Source organism: Ambystoma mexicanum, chromosome 14, assembly GCF_040938575.1.
Source record: "Ambystoma mexicanum isolate Mex_15411 chromosome 14, UKY_AmexF1_1, whole genome shotgun sequence".
Classification (NCBI taxonomy): domain Eukaryota; kingdom Metazoa; phylum Chordata; class Amphibia; order Caudata; family Ambystomatidae; genus Ambystoma; species Ambystoma mexicanum.
This window is the reverse complement of record NC_090940.1, coordinates 139,546,690-139,563,892: the sequence shown is the minus strand read 5'-3', so window position 1 is coordinate 139,563,892 and position 17,203 is coordinate 139,546,690. Positions and strand designations below refer to the sequence as shown.

The 17,203-nt window shown below is 48.6% G+C and overlaps 1 protein-coding gene across 3 annotated transcripts in view; it reads left to right on the top strand.

Moving 5' to 3' along the window:
- MTA1 (metastasis associated 1) overlaps positions 1-17,203 on the top strand; it is a 1,118,686-nt gene that overhangs the window by 1,051,089 nt on the left and 50,394 nt on the right. For all 3 annotated transcript variants that reach the window (XM_069638739.1, XM_069638738.1, XM_069638741.1), the window contains one exon: positions 5,486-5,637. In XM_069638739.1, coding sequence (XP_069494840.1) covers positions 5,486-5,595 — 110 coding nt within the window. In that variant the 3' untranslated portion in view covers positions 5,596-5,637. The remainder of the gene's footprint in view (positions 1-5,485; positions 5,638-17,203) is intronic.

Genomic DNA, 17,203 nt, shown 5'->3' with positions numbered 1-17,203 from the left:
CCACCAGTGGATTTTCTGCAGGATAACCTGACGGATATGCTTGACCAAGGTCCACCAACTGACCCGGTACTGCCATTCCATATGGCCTTGCAGAGAAGGGTGGCAGTGGCTTGGACTGCTCCGGAGAGTCTCTCGGCAGTGAGCAAGTCTTTGCCGAAGAAATATCGTCCAGCCAGTAGCGACCCCACCCAGCTACTTGACTACACACCCCACTCCGGAGAGTTTGGTGGTGCAGGCGGCTACAGCCCCGGCAAAACAGGCGTCGTACCCTACCATCCCTCCTGATGGGGATGACAAACGTTTTGATGGCTAGGCGAAGAAAGTGATTTCTTCAGGGGGTATGGCTTTGCAGGCAGCCAACTCCGTGTCTGCCTTAGCACGTTCCACTCATACTCTGTGGAATTGTCTTGTTGGCGGCTGAATACGTTCCCGAAGGGGAGGAACAGGATGGCTTTCTTGCTCTTGTTCAGGATGGCAAGGATGCCATGTGTGAATCCCTTCGGTCGGGTCTGGACGTGGCAGATTGCGTCAGCCGGTCCATGGCGGCGAGCACCGTAATCCGCAACCACGCAAATCTGCGCAAGTCAGGGTTTGCTCCTGATGTACAAGCCTGGCTCCTCAACATGCCCTTTGATGGTGAACATCTTTTTGGGAGCAAGTCTGACGAGAGCCTTGAGAGGTTGCAGACCTCCAAAGCTGCAGCAAAGTCTTTGAGCGCTGGAGTTCGCTAACCTCCGCCTTTTTGTCCTACCGGACAACAATGGAGTGGAGGTTCCTTTCGATATTACTCATCTTTTGGTAGATCGAGGGGAACTGCAAGTCAAAGGGGCAACCGTCGGAGTACCAGAGTTGGAAAACAAGGTACTCAAGGTGTAAAGGCCGCACGGGCAGTTGCCTCATTACCCTCAGGCAATGCTGCAGCCGCTTCAGCTCCGTCATGAGGCCATGCCCCATGGTTCGCCGGTTGGGGGAAGGCTGGCGCAGCATCTTGTAGAATGGCGTGCCATTACTTCAGATGTGTGGGTTCTGGAGATCATAGCCCACGTCTACTGTCTTCCTTTCCGGCAGAGACCTCACGACAATCCACCAGGGAATCTCTCTTTGAAGTGTCCGGATCCGCTCCTTGCGCAGGAAATACAATCCTTGCTGGAGAAATGCACCATAGAACTGGTGCCTGTAGCGGAGAGGAACAAGGGATGGTATTTCCCTTATTTTTTGATTTCCAAGAAGGACGGGGGATTGAGACCCATCATGGACTTGCATGGTTTGAACAAGCTCCTCAGGAAGGACAAGTTCAAGATGGTTACTCTTTCTCAAGTCCTCGAAGCCCTTCAACTGCAGGACTGGTTGGTGTCTCTCGACTTCAAGGACGCTTACTTTCATGTGCCGATCCATCCCAAGCACAAGAAGTACCTGAGGTTCGCGGTTGACGACTCGCACTTTCAGTTTCGGGTCCTGCCGTTCAGATTGACCTCCGCCCCGAGGGTCTTCACCAAGCTCATGGTGGTGGTGGCAGCGTATCTCAGGAAAGGGGGGATTCAGGTCTACCACTACCTGGACGATTGGTTGATCAGGGCACGCTCTCCCGAGCAAGTCCTGGATCATCTGTCCGTCACCTGCCACTCCCTTCACAAGCTGGGCTTTTCCCTCAACTTGAAGTCCCACTTGACGCCCACTCAGCGGCTCCAGTGCATCAGAGCAGTGCTCGACACTTCCCTGGGGCAGTGTTTCCCTCCTCAGGTGAGGGCTCATCACATTCAGCGGATGGTGCACAAGTTTCAACATGCCCAGAGTCTCCCGGCGTTCGAGTTCTTGAGGTTGGTCGGCCTCATGGCATCCTGCATTCTTCTGGTGCCAGAGGGCAGGTTGCGGATGAGATCTCTGCAATGGGCTCTCAAGATGCAGTGGTCACAGTCCTCCGGCAGGATGTCGGACCCCATTCAGGTGCCGTCCTCGGTCGCCCAGGACCTTCTGTGGTGGGCCGTTGAAGGCAATCTGATGAGGGCGGCTCCATTTTGGCTACCCTGGCCAAAGATGACGATTTTGACGGACATATCCCTCACGGGATGGGGAGCTTATGCCAACGAGTTGACAGTCAGCGGTCGTGGGTCTCCGTCGGAGTCCAGACTCCATATCAATCTGTTGGAGCTGAGGGCCGTCAGGCTTGTCCTGAAGGCTTTTCCGCCGACTGTGCGAGGGAAGAATGTCCTGATTCTGACGGACAACACAGTGGCCATGCACTACCTCAACAAAAGGGGGGGCAGGGTCACTCCCTCTGTGCAGGGAGGCGATGCAGCTCTGGTTCTGGGCTATCCAGCAGGAAATGTCGATCTCGGCAGTTCATCTGGCCGGAGACGTAAACGAGACGGTGGATGCTCTGAGCAGGCAGAGCGCGATCTCTCACGAGTGGGAGCTGGCTCAGGAGGTTCTCCTGGAGATCTTCACCCTTTGGGGGACCCCACAAGTGGATCTCTTTGCCTCCAGTGTCAACCGGAAGTGTGAAAGGTTCTGCTTGCGGGAATTTCCTCCAAGAGGAGCCTTAGGAGACGCGTTCGTGGTGGAGTGGTCCTTTCCACTGTTGTATGCGTTTCCTCCAGTCCCCGTCATCCCGCAAGTGCTGCGGAGGTTCGGTTCCCGGACGATCCTCATTGCTCCGGCATGGGCCTGGAGAACGTGGTACCTGGACCTTCTCGACTTGTCCATCTGCCCTCACCGCCGTCTTCCCTACCAAGACGATCTGCTCTTATGGGAGGGGGGGGTCAGGTTCTCCATCCAGAGGTCGGATCCCTCAACCTTCATGCTTGACTTCTGAAAGGTTGAGGCATAAGGATTGGGGCCTCCCTGAAGACGTGATGGAGGTGTTGCTTTCGGCCAGACGGCCGGCAACAAAGTCTCTGTACCGTTGCCGTTAGAGAAAGTTCTGCGACTGGTGCAGGGTTAAGAATGTGGATCCTTTTTCATGAGACATTCCTGTGGTTCTGTCTTTTTTTGCTTTCTTTAGCCCACAAGGGCCTGCAAGTGGGTACCATTAAAGGTTACCTGGCGGCGCTGTCCATATTTAAGCGCTCGTCTGAGGAGTGTTCTTATTTCAAAATTCCTATGATTTCTCAGTTTCTGAAAGGGCTCACTAATGTGTTCCCACCGTCACCTTTCCGGGTGCCCGGTTGGGATTTGAACCTGGTTCTAAAATTCCTTATGGGTGCTCCATTTGAGCCTTTACATTCTTGTCCTTTGAGACTGTTAACCCTTAAAACTGTGTTTTTAGTTGCGGTCACTTCCGCTCGCAGAGTGAGTGAGTTGCTGGCACTTTCTGTTAAGCCACCCTTCACTGTGTTTCATAAGGACAGGGTTGTCCTTAGAGTTCGTCCTTCCTTTCTTCCGAAAGTTTTCTCGTAAGTTCATTTAAGCCAGAAGGTCATTCTTCCGGTATTTTATCCTCCTCCGCATCCTGGTAAAGAAGAGGAGAGGCTCCATAGGTTGGATCCTAGGAGAGCTTTAAGTTTCTACATTTCACGCATGTCCCGGGTCAGACTGGATGATCAGCTCTTTATAGGTTATGCTGGAAGGAGGTTAGGACAAGCTGTTACTAAGCAGACTTTGTCTAGATGGATTATCTTGGCAATTTCTGAATGTTACCGCTTGGCGGGTAAGGACCCTCCGGTAGGCTTATGGGCCCATTCTGCTAAGGGTATGGCTGCCTCTACTGCCCTGCAGAGGGGTGTTCCTATTCGTAACATCTGTGAAGCAGCCACATGGGCTTCGGTCCATACTTTTGTACATCACTACTCCCTAGATTCTATCCATGGGCAGGATCTGGCCTTTGGCAAGGCAGTCCTTTACTCTGCAATTTAATTGGGCATTCTAAATGTCTATATTCTAAATTCTTTTCCATCCTCCATAGGTTGATACTGCTTTGGGAGTCTGTCATAGATATGGAATACGTCGGAGGACCCAATCCCCTCGAAGAACAAGTTACTCTCTTACCTGATAACGTTCTTTCGTTGGGATGGTCCGACGACGTATTCCATATCGCTCCCTCCCTACCTGCCCCGCTACTGAATTTCTTATGTGATTACAGCTTACGTTTCCGCAAGGCTTTCTGTGGTCATACTGGTAGACGATTGGTGCCAAATGTTCTGGGAAAAAACTACAACTGAGGCTACGGGCGTCGTGCGTCCTACTTATAACATCCAGTGACGTCGGCTCGACGGAGGCCCTCGAGGACAGCGTATCGTCGTCATCGACGCAGGACGCAGACGCCGAAAAATTTCCAAAGCAGCACAGCTGTGGTCATTACCTGTCATAGATATGGAATATGTCGTCGGACCATCCCATCGAAACAACGTTACCAGGTAAGAGAGTAACTTGTTCTTCTGGTTCGGCCATAAACAAAACGTTCCAATCGCGTTTCTGTGGGCTCCCCAGGTTGCTTGGAAAAGGGAGAGCTGACTATTGAAGCAGTAGAGTGCACAAGGGCCAAATTAATGATACCTTAATGGAGAGTTGTTTGCACATCACAAATTATGCATGCGCTATCTGTCTGAACTAGCCCCACCCATTACCCAACCTAGTTATGTTAGGCTATCCAGCATTTTCAAAGCTCTTAACTGCGGTTGGTATGGTCTTCAAGGGCTGAGGCAGCCTGTATCTATGTTCTGTTACATGAAGGCAACTATAATAGCAGAGATAACCTTACAGATTTAATGTCAGAATTAAGAATCCTCCCTTTTATTCGGTCTGGGCTGGCCTATAGGGCAATAAGCCCATGGCCGAACCAAAAACACAAAATTCTGGTGCGGCCCAGTTTCTTTGGTCAAAGTATTGCTGAATAAATATTCTTTAAGATGCACAATTTGCATCACACTTTGTCAACAAAAAAAACACCCCCTTGGTTACTATTCAAACAGTGTCATAAAAGGAATGAATAACAATTTGCAACTGTGGCCCACTTTTTCAATGGTACCTGAGACAATTTGATGGCCCAGTCTGACTCTGCCTTTTATGGCTGGTTGGAATGTGCTTTGTATTGCCTTTATTCACGCTATGCCTTTTAATGATTGAGGAGTTGCATATGGGCATGACCCAGTCAGTGTGTGCAGGCCAATTGGTACTGCATCTAGCTATCCAATATTAAAACACTTCCAGGTACCCTAACTCCATTTAGGGATTTTCCAGGGGGGAGGGGGGGCCACGTATACTTCAGACTACATTGACAGCTTCTACCACTCAGTGCTTCTACAGAAGGGTTCAGGCACGCATGTTGTTGTTGCTTTTCCTCACAATGTACTGAGCTACTTGAACTTTGCAAAAATAGCCCTTGTTTACACAGCGGTACTTCTGATTGTTACTTTTATTCAGTTTGTGAGCTTTACATGTCGCTAAATTGCTTCCTATACATTCACACGTTTCGACTGCGATTTTGTGTTTCACATGCTTTCTCGTAGGCATTCTTTATAGTGTATCTACGTTTTATCTCTTGTGCTAGGGACCAAGCCGAAACTTGCTGCTCAATGGGAAATCCTACCCAACAAAAGTCAGATTAATTCGTGGTGGATCCATGCCTCCAGTGAAAAGGAGGAGGATGAATTGGATTGACGCCCCAGACGATGTTTTCTACATGGCCACCGAGGAAACAAGGTAAATGTGCAGTTTGCATCCATGCATTTCTAGGTATGCTGTAAGTGCTCAAGCACATTTGCCCATTTCCTGCAGTAGTTCCGTTTAGCACAAGTATCTGTAGATCACATTTCCGAATTGCATGTTTTCCAATGCCATTTTTCAGGATCAGCAAGTCTTCAGAGAACTGATTTCTGATTTGTTACCCTTTTTACTGCTATTCTCTTACCTAAATGGTCTGATGCGAGCAAGACCCTAGTGACATGCAACACGGGTAGATCTAACTTAGTTAAAACAGAGTTTCTTTTTAATTGCTGCCGGCCTCTGCTCAGCAATCTTTTTTTTTATAAATCTCCCAAACTCTGTACAGCCACCCTCCAGACAGCCAATACAATCTTGCACACTCACCCATGCCAACTTTCTAACTGAAGATGAATGATATTTAACATGGACCTCTCTGCCACATACATGTGCCTATTTGATATATATATTCACAGGAAGAAAAAAGAAGCACCAATAGAATTTAAGATTACAAGACCTCAGGCGTAACTAGGTAGTGTACTTGCACAACGCCGGCTACTTAGGTTTTCAGAACCACAACCTTTTCAGGGGAATTCTCGGCAACATAGAGCAGTTTAAACTTAAACTGAAAACTTTCAGTCACTTGTGTGCTCTATTGCAGTACTTTTGTGTCAAACTGCTCACAGCCAATAGCAACACCTCCCTTAATTTCGCCCTGGTTGGCCTTCTTCAGATTTCTAACAGCACGTTAGTGTAAGGAGTCCTCAGAAATCATCTTGTCAACATTTCTATGAATAATTTGGGATTTTAACATAATTTCCACGAAATAATTATATTTTTTGGCGTCTACTAGTCACCCGGGTCTTGAAAAAACACTGCTAGCTCCCTAGACCGTTCCCGTCGCCGGTAATCTTTAAAAAAAAAACAGCCTGTTCAAGGCCAGTGCCCCCTGTGGACTGAAGAATGTCTACATATAGGATCATCACAACGAATGCCTCTCCTGCCTTCACCCTCACCATCTCATCCAAGACTGTAAGATCAGCCCGTCGTTTTCCAATGAGACGCTGAGGGATCGAGATTGTTGTCTCATCTCGTGGCTTGAGGATGCCAGCGTGGCCTCCGACTCTTGTAAGAGGTCAAGATCACACAAAGTCCAGGCTACCAGCAAGAAGAGACATAGACACCTCCAGCGATGAGCCCAGATCCTTGCATAAGGACCGGTCTTCACCAAAGGTCAGTGAGGCAGGGGGGTTCGGCGGGGACGGGGAGCCACGGCCCTTTCCATTGTCCCAAGGAGACATCTTCATCTAAGTCCACGTATAAATCTGCTGGCCACTCTTTGCCTCCAGTGCCGATAACTGGCTCGTCGTCCAGATCACTGACGGGTACGTCATCGTCAACTAGCGAGCCTCCCTCCAGGTCCTTTACCCCAAGGCCGTCAATGTCGTCCACTGGCACCCCAGCAACGAAGCCATCATCGGCCACGACTACTGTGGCATTGACTAAACCTTTAATGGCCACAACCTCCTTGACAAAATCGTAAACAGCCACGACTGCTGAATCATCGAGAACCTCGTCTACGGCATCTACGCCGACGGCTGTGATACCCTCGTCGACGACCCAGTCAATGGGAAAAAGTGCATCTTCCCATAAGATTGTTACCACCGCCATTGTAACTTGCGTTGCCGACACCCAGACCGCACAGTGTCTATATTGACAGCCTTTCCATAGGCATCATTCCACAACCTTGGGGTGGCCCTGCTACTGGGAGGTATTGCTGTCTCAGATCCAAGTCCTTCCCAATTGGAAGAGGTAGAGGAAGCACATGAGGAAGCCATCATGTCACTGCTGTTGTTTCCAGCACACAGGACATCGCCTCCCAGAAGGCAATCCAGCTCACCACAGGGTGAGGCAAGCCTGATCTGACTACCATGGTTACCTCCTCTGCATTCATCTCAGACACAGGACAGTTTGCCTTTAATTCAACAAGCTACATTGCTGCCTCCACAGGGAAACATGTCGCTGGACATTTTATCCACATCCACTCTGGTGGCAACTATGTAACAGCAGCAAGGTTGCCAGCCCCGGTGCCAGTGCCTCCGAGGCGACAGCACACAGATGTCATGAGGTAGATGACATCCCTCATCCTCCCAGGCAGGGCAAACACCAGTCAGTACCGCGCAGGCTGTCCGATACTGGAACAGACACTGATCCTGACCAGTTCGATGATGTGGTTTCCACTCACACTTCCCACCCTGACGAATTTGATGATTTCATCTCAGGCAATGGGGATCCAGATACATTCCACTCGGGGACTCGCCCCCTGACGAAGTAGGGGCCTTTCATGCGCTCATGTCCAGGGCAGCCAAGATGTTCGGCCATGCGACGGAGGAGCAGTGCAAGGAAAGTGTGCGATACCAACGCAGAGAACAGCGCAGGAAATCTGTCATGTCCATCCCCCTGTTGGAAGATGTCTGGGAGGATGGCCTGGTCACCTTGGCACACCCGTAACTGCCCCGGCTAAGAAAGACTTGTTCGACAAAAGTACAGAGCCCCACAGAGCGCTGCCTCCACACCCAACCCACGCCAGCCTCTGTTGTCTCTGCTGCAGCCAGGAAAAGGTCAGCTAACCCATTGTCATCCTGCTCTGTCCCTCCAGACAAGGAAGGCAAGTGCCTCGACGTCTTAGGTAAAAAAGATCATTCCCACCGCAGCCACAACTATGAAGCCGGCAAATGCAATGGCCATACTCCCACTCTACGATCGCGAGCTGTGGCACAAGATGGGGCCCCTGCGCGAGAGTTCCTGCCGAATGACCAGAAACAAGAGGCCATGGACATCTTCCATGAGGGCGAATTGCCATCAGACCATGCCATCACGTTCTCTGTGGACATAGCCGATACTGGGTTTCGCAGCTTGGAAATGGAGCGATTCTACGCAGGCAGGGTTGGCTCAAGGCCACAGACTTTAGACCCAATGTCCAGTCCAGCATCATTGATATGCCTTTTGACGGATCTGCCCTTTTTGGGAAGAAGTTGGATGAAGCCTTAGTCCATAAAAACTGACACTGAAACCGCTCGCTCATTGGGCACGCTACAGCAAAGGCGCTAGTCTGTTAGTTTTGCAAAAGACTGTTATGGCAGGACTTTGTGGTTTAACCACTCCACGTACCAGTCTTCCTCCTCATACAAGACCCTATACTCATCAGGGGACCAGTACAGAAAAAAGTCCCAGTTCAACAGGGGATCACAGCGGTCGCTGTGGTTCCTCCCAATCTGGGGGCCAGTCCTACAAACAGACATGACCAGCCCAGGGCCAAGTCCTCCCGCTTCAGCACCCCGGTGGGAGGACGACTATCAAGGTTCATCGAAGAATGGGCAAACATCACAACCAACAAATGGGTGCTATTCCTCCTCCAGCAGGGCCACTCGCTGGAATTTGTGGACTATCCACCAGACTTTCCTCCCGCAGAAAAAACAGAAAAGTTGCGGCACCTCTTACTAAAGGAAGTAAGAGCTCTGCAGCTAAGGGGCGCAGTGGCGAACATTCCAAAGGAGGAGCTTGGCAAAGGAGTCTACACCCGCTACTTCCTCGTAAAGAAAAATTCACTGCACAAGTCAGGGGGTTGGAGACCCATATTAGATCTAAGAGTGCTCAACAAGTTCCTAAAGGCACAAACATTTCTGCATGGTCACCCTGCAGCAGGTGTTGTCCCAGCTACAACAAGGAGGCTGCTCGGTGTCCCTCGACCTCAAGGACGCCTACTTTCACGTCTTTATTCGCCGCTGACACCGGCACTACCTATGCTTTGCAGTGGCAGGAGTAAATTCAGTTCAAGGCCCTTCCATTCAGCCTGCGGTCTGCTCTGCGGGTGTTTACCAGTGGTGGCGCATATGCAACGGAGGGGAGTTCACGTCTACCCATATCTAGATGACTGATTGGTGATGGCCCTCTCCTATCCGCTGGCAGAAACCAACACTGCCGCCACCATCCAGTGTCTGCAGCAGCTGGGTTTCTCCATTAATTTCACAGTCATGCCAGGTTCCATCGCAACAAACACCCTACCTCGGAGCAAGACTCGACACCCAGACCTGCACTGCCAGGCCCTCGGACGAAAGGGTGGTGGCTCTTCTGGAAAAGGTGCGCTGTCTCAAGGGCGCCCGAGTAACACCAGTCTGCAACTACAAATCATTGCTGGGGATGTTGTCATTATGCATTCCGTTGATCACCAACTGCCGGTTACACATGAGGTTGTTGCAGGAATTCCTGGGTGCCTGCTGGATCCAAGCCTCACGGTCCTGGGACGACCACATTGCACTGACACCGGTTTTCAGGCTTCTCTGGTGGTCAGTGAGGCAGCATCTGGTGCAAGGCACTCCCTTCAGGTTGCCGAACCATCAGACCACCGTCGCAACGGATGTTTCACTGGAGGGCTGGGGCGCCCACTGTCAGGACCAACATACAAGAGGCCTTTGGTCGGAGGAGGAAAAGAGCCAGCACATCAATATGCTGGAGCTATGGCAATTTATTGGGTCCTGAAGTCTTTCCTCCCCCTCCTTAGGCGAAAGGCGAGTCTCTTGGCTTGGAAGGCAGAGTCGACCACTGGAACGAAGGAACTGAAGAAGAGCTTGAAGAGGACGGCTGCTGCAACTCCTGGACCGTTGGTTTGCCCGGTGAAGCCCTGATGCAGGTCCGAATTGCCAAGTTCACATCGACAGAGAAGCCCTGCAAAGAATGACTTCTGCCTTTTTGAGTTGGTGGGACCAATCAAGTCACAAGTAAGTCCCCTGGACACCTATATCGGAGCTGGTCGAATTTCCTCAGAGTTGCTGCAGGAAACCGTAGAACCAGGGAGACGGACACCAGTTTGTGTGAGTTATTACAGCCACCGGAATTGAAGTTTGCCAGTTTTAAGCTTTTTGATCAGTCCCAGTGTAGTGCAGGAGTCCCCCGACATCCTCCCTCTTGTCCCCACGACTGAGGCACAAGAACAGCGTGATCTGCAGGAACTGCCTGGAACAGAAGTCATCAGCTACCTCTTTTTCTTCATTGTAAGGTACCGTGAAACAAGACTGAGAGTACTTAACTCTCGTGGTGAAAGTTCTTGAAACTTTTGAAACTCGCAGGCCTAATCAGTTTGTGACCCAACATATGATTCTTCTTTTTACAAACTACTTCCAAGAACTTGTGCAGAGACTTTACCGTTTACTTACCAGAACCGCTTTATCCTATCCAAGACTTTAGCCCATTGACTTTGGCCTAGCCTATTGATTTGAATGGCCTCATTGTGAACTCAAAGTATCTGTACTGTCTTAGAATAATTGTAACCTTTCATCTTCTAATAATCTTTGCCTTTTACTCCTCTTGAAAAGTATTCTGAAAGAGTATTGAAGTATATTTGGGTGTTATTATATTGCCTCCATCTAATGAATGTTTTATAACTGACAGATAAATTAATAAGTATTTATCAAAGAAACCTTGAGTATAAGAGTTTATTTGAACACTTGTGATTGTAGACCTCGGTGTAACATCATTACTTCTCACATTCCCTTCTTGAGATAAGCCTGGCTGCTCAGCTCCGCTACCAAAACTGTGTAGTACAGACTTATACCAAAGGTTGGTTTGCTTACACCTGTAGTCCTAGTTGTTTGTATTGTTCCCAAAGGGTACTGCATACAAACTTTGCCTAACAGGGCGGTTTTAAGGAAAACACCTGGATTTCTCCCACTCGCCTGGCTGAAGTTATTGCAAACAAGAACACTGTTTTCCATGAAAGATGTTTAATGGATGCTTGGTGCATGGGCTCGAAAGGTGGCTTCATGAGCCTTGCGCGAAGCACATTTAGCTCCCACGCTAGAGCTGGGCGACAAACAGGTGGAAAGGATCGGAACAGCCCATTGTTAGGGAGAATTCTCTGTAAGGCTAATTTCCCAAACAGTGAGTCCCCAGCAGCTTTGCTGGATTTTTGGGGTTTATTTTTTTCTCTCCTGCTAAGAGTGAGATTCTTTTGCTCCCACTCTTAGACATGATTTGAGGTGTTCCTTTAACTTTCCATGTGTTTTATGGGCTATGGGGTCTTTTACTCCATAGGGTCTCATGTGTTTTGTTTTGATGTGGGTTACACAGCACCCTCCGTGCCGTAACCCAGGGGTGTCGTAGCGACTCCCCAACATAGACTCCATACCCTGGGACTGACTACTGTCTCCCAGGACATGTAAAGTCACCATTGGCTTTGCTAGTCCCAAATTATGAACAGAAACCAGTACAAACCATCATATTGTGGACGTACTGGTCGGGGCAATTTGATTGCCCCGGGGTCTGTTGTTCGAGGGGGGCACGTCTCCGTCCCCCCTGATCGAGTTTTGGCTGGTGGCAGTGGATACTACTTTTTATATTCGACTGCGAATATATCTCTATGGGATTTTCCCATTGTTCGAGGCTACCAACTTTAATTATTTAATTCTTATAGCCTAGAACATACCGCCGGTTTATTTATTTAATATTAATTCGCCGGTTGGTATTTTTTGCCAGAGCTCGATTCTAAAATGGCGTTTGTGTTCTCTTCTGTGACTCCAACCCAAGTCGAGCCCTTTGTTCCACTTTTTGGCAGGCTTCTCCACAGAAGCCTCCAAAAGTGGTGCCACTCTGTCTGGGTACCACAAGGGGTGTGGGAGGGGGTTTAGGCACCCTGGACTGAGTTACCTTGGTAACTCAAGTCGCACTCTTGTATGATTGTCCCGGCCGGCTCACCACTTAGCATGTTTGATTGACAGCTAGGCTGAGTGAATGGGGGTGTGCTGCATAAAAGCAGGGCTTTGGGGACTGGAACTTCGGACGTCGCCATTGGACCTAAAGAATCCGAGGAGGGAGAAGCTGAGCCGACCTGCAACAACGACACCACCGTTGGAGCCCTGCTGAACCGTCTCACCACTTTTCCCAACGACAGAGGAGATCTCCAGCCCGGCGAGTCTTCTTCCTTCGACTGGTGGGGATAACCAGTCTACCTTCTTTTCGCCTTCCTGGAGCATCTCGTGGCCGCCTTGCCTGTGCCAAGCACTCCGGCAACCGGGATACCACGTTTTCACCACTACCGTGAACCGAAAGGGTAGTACCTTTGTACCGGAGAACTCCGCGTCTGGTTTCTTCCCTGGCAGTGCAACGACCTTCATCTCTCCTCCACGACGAGATCTTCTCTTCCTCTGGACGACGCTGCGACTTGCACCCGCTGCCAGGAACAACTGCCCCTGCTGGAGGATCCTCTCCATTTAAGATACCGTGTTCCGCCTGGCTTCCCTTGCAGCCGATTGAACGGGGTGTATTAAATCCTCGTCTCTCGAACCTGGGTTAGCCTGGGACACCTTAGCTAACTTTTCTGAACTGAACTAAATCTTTTTTGAACTACCTCCACAAACTTCGAAGACTCTGTGTAACTGTCTGATCTTGGGCTTCTTCCGCCTGGCTCCCTTGAAAGTGGGCCTGGCACCCAAACTTCCTTGCTCACCAGTAGACTGTGCCTTCCGAACTTGCTGTGGTTCTTTAAAAAGTGTTTTGTGTGTGTGCTTCCATAATTCTGCTTTTCCCTCCCTTTTTATTTAACTTGTTGGAGTGCCATCGAACGTTAAGCGCTCACCTCTGTCTGGAAATAGGTGGTGTTAACTAAGACTTGTCCAACAAGTAATCAGGGATGTACATATGATAATAGTGATTGTGTTTTGAACTTAGCTTACCAATTTAGTGCTAGTGTGTTTTATAAGTGTGTGTTAAATAAATAATTATATACTTTTACACCCAAGCTCCGGTCAGTGTTTGCTTGTGCTACTGTATTTCTGTACCTATTTTGTGTACTCTGTATACTGCCTAACTCTTCTTGAGGGAAGTCTGACTGCTCAGCCACAGCTACCAAGTGAATCTGCGTGGTACAGACTGCTACCAAGTGGGTTTACTGCCAAACACCTGTAGTTTTAAATCTTTTGCAGTGGTCCCTAAGGGAACTGCACAGGTTTCTGCCTAACACACATGCAAGAACTCCTTCACCAGCCGGTGAGACCACAGGGATGGCACCCCTGTGGAGAGTTTATACCTGGAGATCACTGCCAGGTGCACCTTAATGAAGGAATGCGTCAAGCCAGGCTGAGCCCGGGTCAACAGATAAGGCAACAGATTCTCCGGACGGATGGTCTGAGGTCGCAGTTGATGGATCCTGCACCATACTTGAAAACGTTTCCAGTTGTTCTTGTAGCACTTCAAGGTGGACAGAGCTTTTGTCCGGGCCAGGACCTCCTAGCAGTCTTGCGGAAGGGACAGAGCTCATAATTCTAAGAACACAAGAGCCAGGCTGTCGGACTGAGTGAAGCCGGGTTGTGGTGCACCACTGCCTTATGGTTCCTGGACAGGAGCGATTGGTGCAGGTGCAGCTTGATCGGTGCTGCTGACTAGAGGGCAAGGAGGTTGGATTACCAAAACTGCCTTGGCCACGCAGGGGCCACTAATACCAGTTTGCACCGATAGTCTGAAAGTTAGTAGGACTCGAGGCACCAGAGGAATTGGGGGAATGCATACAGAAGCGTTCCTTCCCATGGAAACACAAAGGTGCCCCCCCACACCCCCAAGCACTCTGAATGGGGGAAGCGGCTGGCAAAGGTCTTGCAGCGACTGTTCTCTTAGGTGGCAAAATAGTCGATCTCCGGAGGGTCCCACGTCTGAAACAACGGGTGAAGCTGGTCGTCATGCAGTTCCCACTCGTGACAAGAGTGCAAGACATACTGCTGGGGTCGAAAATCCAGTTTTCTCCTTGGCATGGTCTGTCAGAGCTATTTTCCAATAGCCTGATGTTAGGTCAAATGTACTGAGGTACTTGGCTGAACCAAGTTTGTCCACCAGTTCATCTGTCCTAGGTAAAGGATGGGCATCAGTCATTGTGACTGCATTAAGGGCTCTAAAGTCCACAGAGAATCTCAACTCCTTGGACCCTGCTTTTGGTACTAGTACAACCGGACTAGACCATGGACTTGTAGATGGCTCTATTACCCCGACTTTTATGTGGGTTCTTACATGGTCTGACTTCCTGTAACCTCTGCTTTTAACAGGTAAACAGTCACCAGTGAGAATATCATGCTGGCCCTAAAGGGTGAAGCTTGGTGATAGTGAAAACACAGGGGCAAACTGATTTAACAGAGAATTGCACTTCTCCTGTTGTTCCAGTGTCAGATTAGAAAAGAGATTAATTCTTTCTATCTTCCCATCTAAAGGTTGTCCCCTGAGGAGGTCCGGTAGAGGTTCACTCTCCTCCTCCTTCTGAGCAGAGGCTAGAAGCAACGCTCCTAGTTCTGGTCTAGAGACATAGGCTTTTAGGTGGTTGGTATGAAAGACCCTGAGGGGCGTCCTTTGGATTGCCTAAATCCACCAAATAGTTGACCTCTCCAAGTTTTCCCACAACCTTGAAGTGTCCAGTCCATGTGTCCTGTAAGGCCTGCTGCCTTGTAGGTACCATAACTATAACTAGCTGGTCTTGAGTAAACTCAACCATGTTGGCCTTCTTGTCATGCCAATGCTTCACCAGAGCCTGACCTGCTTTCAAGTTATAAGAAGCTTTGGTCATCATGCGTGTCATTCTCCTTCTGAGACCTAACACGTAGTCAGTGACTCTCACTTGCTTGGGGGAAGGAGCACTCTCCAACCCCTCCTTTATTAGGGCCAATGGACCTCTAACTGGAGGACCATAGAGGAGCTCAAAGGGACTAAATACAACTCCCTCCTGGGGGACTTCTCTATAAGCAAAGAGAAGGCATGGCAGTAGAAGGTCCCACTTTCTTCAAAAGGGGTTATTCTAAAGCACCTATCATGCTCTTCATAGTTCAGTTAAACCTCTCTACCAACCCATTGGTCTGGGGATGGTAGGCAGTTGAGAACTTGTAAGTCATTCCACCGTTTTTCCACATGGCCTGCATGTAGTGGGACATCAAATCTGATTCCCTGTCAGAGTTGACTTCCTTAGGAAAACCTAATTTGGTAAAAATACCAAGTAGGGCCTTAGCAACTGCCTGAGCAGTAACAGTCCTCATAGGTATAGCTTCAGGATACCTCGTAGCATGGTCTACTACAACCAATATAAATCGGTTGCCTGAAGATGTTGGAGGGTCTAAGGTGTTAAGGATTTCATCAGGCGACACACGCTTTGTTCTCGGCCTAGTATGTAGCGAACAACTGAGATGTTTTTCTCCTTATTTTCTGCAGATTCAATTTGAGATGGTAAACAACTCGTATCACACCCCATTTTTTAAATACACAGGGTCACAATGGACCATGAACCAGGCTGGTTGGAGAAATGAAATATTTATTTATTTATTTTAAAATTCAAAAGAAATCATACAATTTTAATATGGGGCAGCAATCGCCAATGGGGTGATAATCACAATGCAAATGGAATCAAGACACTTGGTTAACCTTTTAGTAGAACAGATGCAAAACACCAGGGAATAGGAGCACTTTTTGATTTAGGAAAGATAGCACCCAAGTTAGGATTTCCCCCCTGCAATGTTCCCTTCTACCCACAAATACTCAATAGGCAGAAGGTAGAATAAAGATCTGACCTTCCCTCACAGAAAAAGAGGCAAAAACGGGCTTTAAACCCTCAACAAAGGCCTAAGATAGCAATCGAAATGGAAAATAATTAATTGATGTGTGGTTAAATTATAATATACATATGTTTTATCACAATAGCATGTAGGTTATATCACTGGCAATCACAAGGCAACTGATCAGCAAAAGGCATACAATTCGAAATGACTGGAAATTTTAGAATAGATTGCAGCCAAATTACTTGTGTAAAGTTGCATTTCTTTTCAATTCCCGTTTTAAATTACCCAAACGGTTTTTAATAAAAATGGGTGAAATACTCTGATTTGGAGTGTGGTTTTTGGGTTGGGGGATAGATATATATCACAGGGACATTCTAGAGTTGAAAATAGGTCTCCAGCTATGAAACTGGATAAATTATTGTCAAGACTGGAGGGGGGTCTGTACTTCTGCTCTCTATATGGCAGAGGAGAGGCAGAGAGGACCCCAGCCAAGATTCTCTATTATTGGTAAACGTGGGTGAGCAATCAAGGCCTAGCTTCTCGGGAGGTGATGCGGACTGGTTCTTAAGTTCAGTGAAGTCCCCAAGCACCCACAAAGGAATGTCTGCACACTGTATTAGCTAAAACAGTCTTTATATAATTAATGTTCACGGTTATGTACAATATCACGATAACTCACTTTGTACTCTGTTATCTACAATGACAAATCTATACAGTTCTACGTGGTACCACAATCACTATTCAATCTCTTTAAAGTGCATCAACTATACGGTTAAATGTCACACAAATCAGTTTGTAAATGAATCCAACAATAGATATAGGAGGAAAGCAGTTGGTTAGAACAATAGGCAGAATACTGGCCCTGATACCTAGACACAGTTCTGTGTGGAGATTCCCCCCCCCCCGCCTGGGCAACCTGTAGAATAAAGATATATCACAAGCCCAGTCCATATATTGTTCACAAAAGTCTTTCCAATAGTTCCCCAACC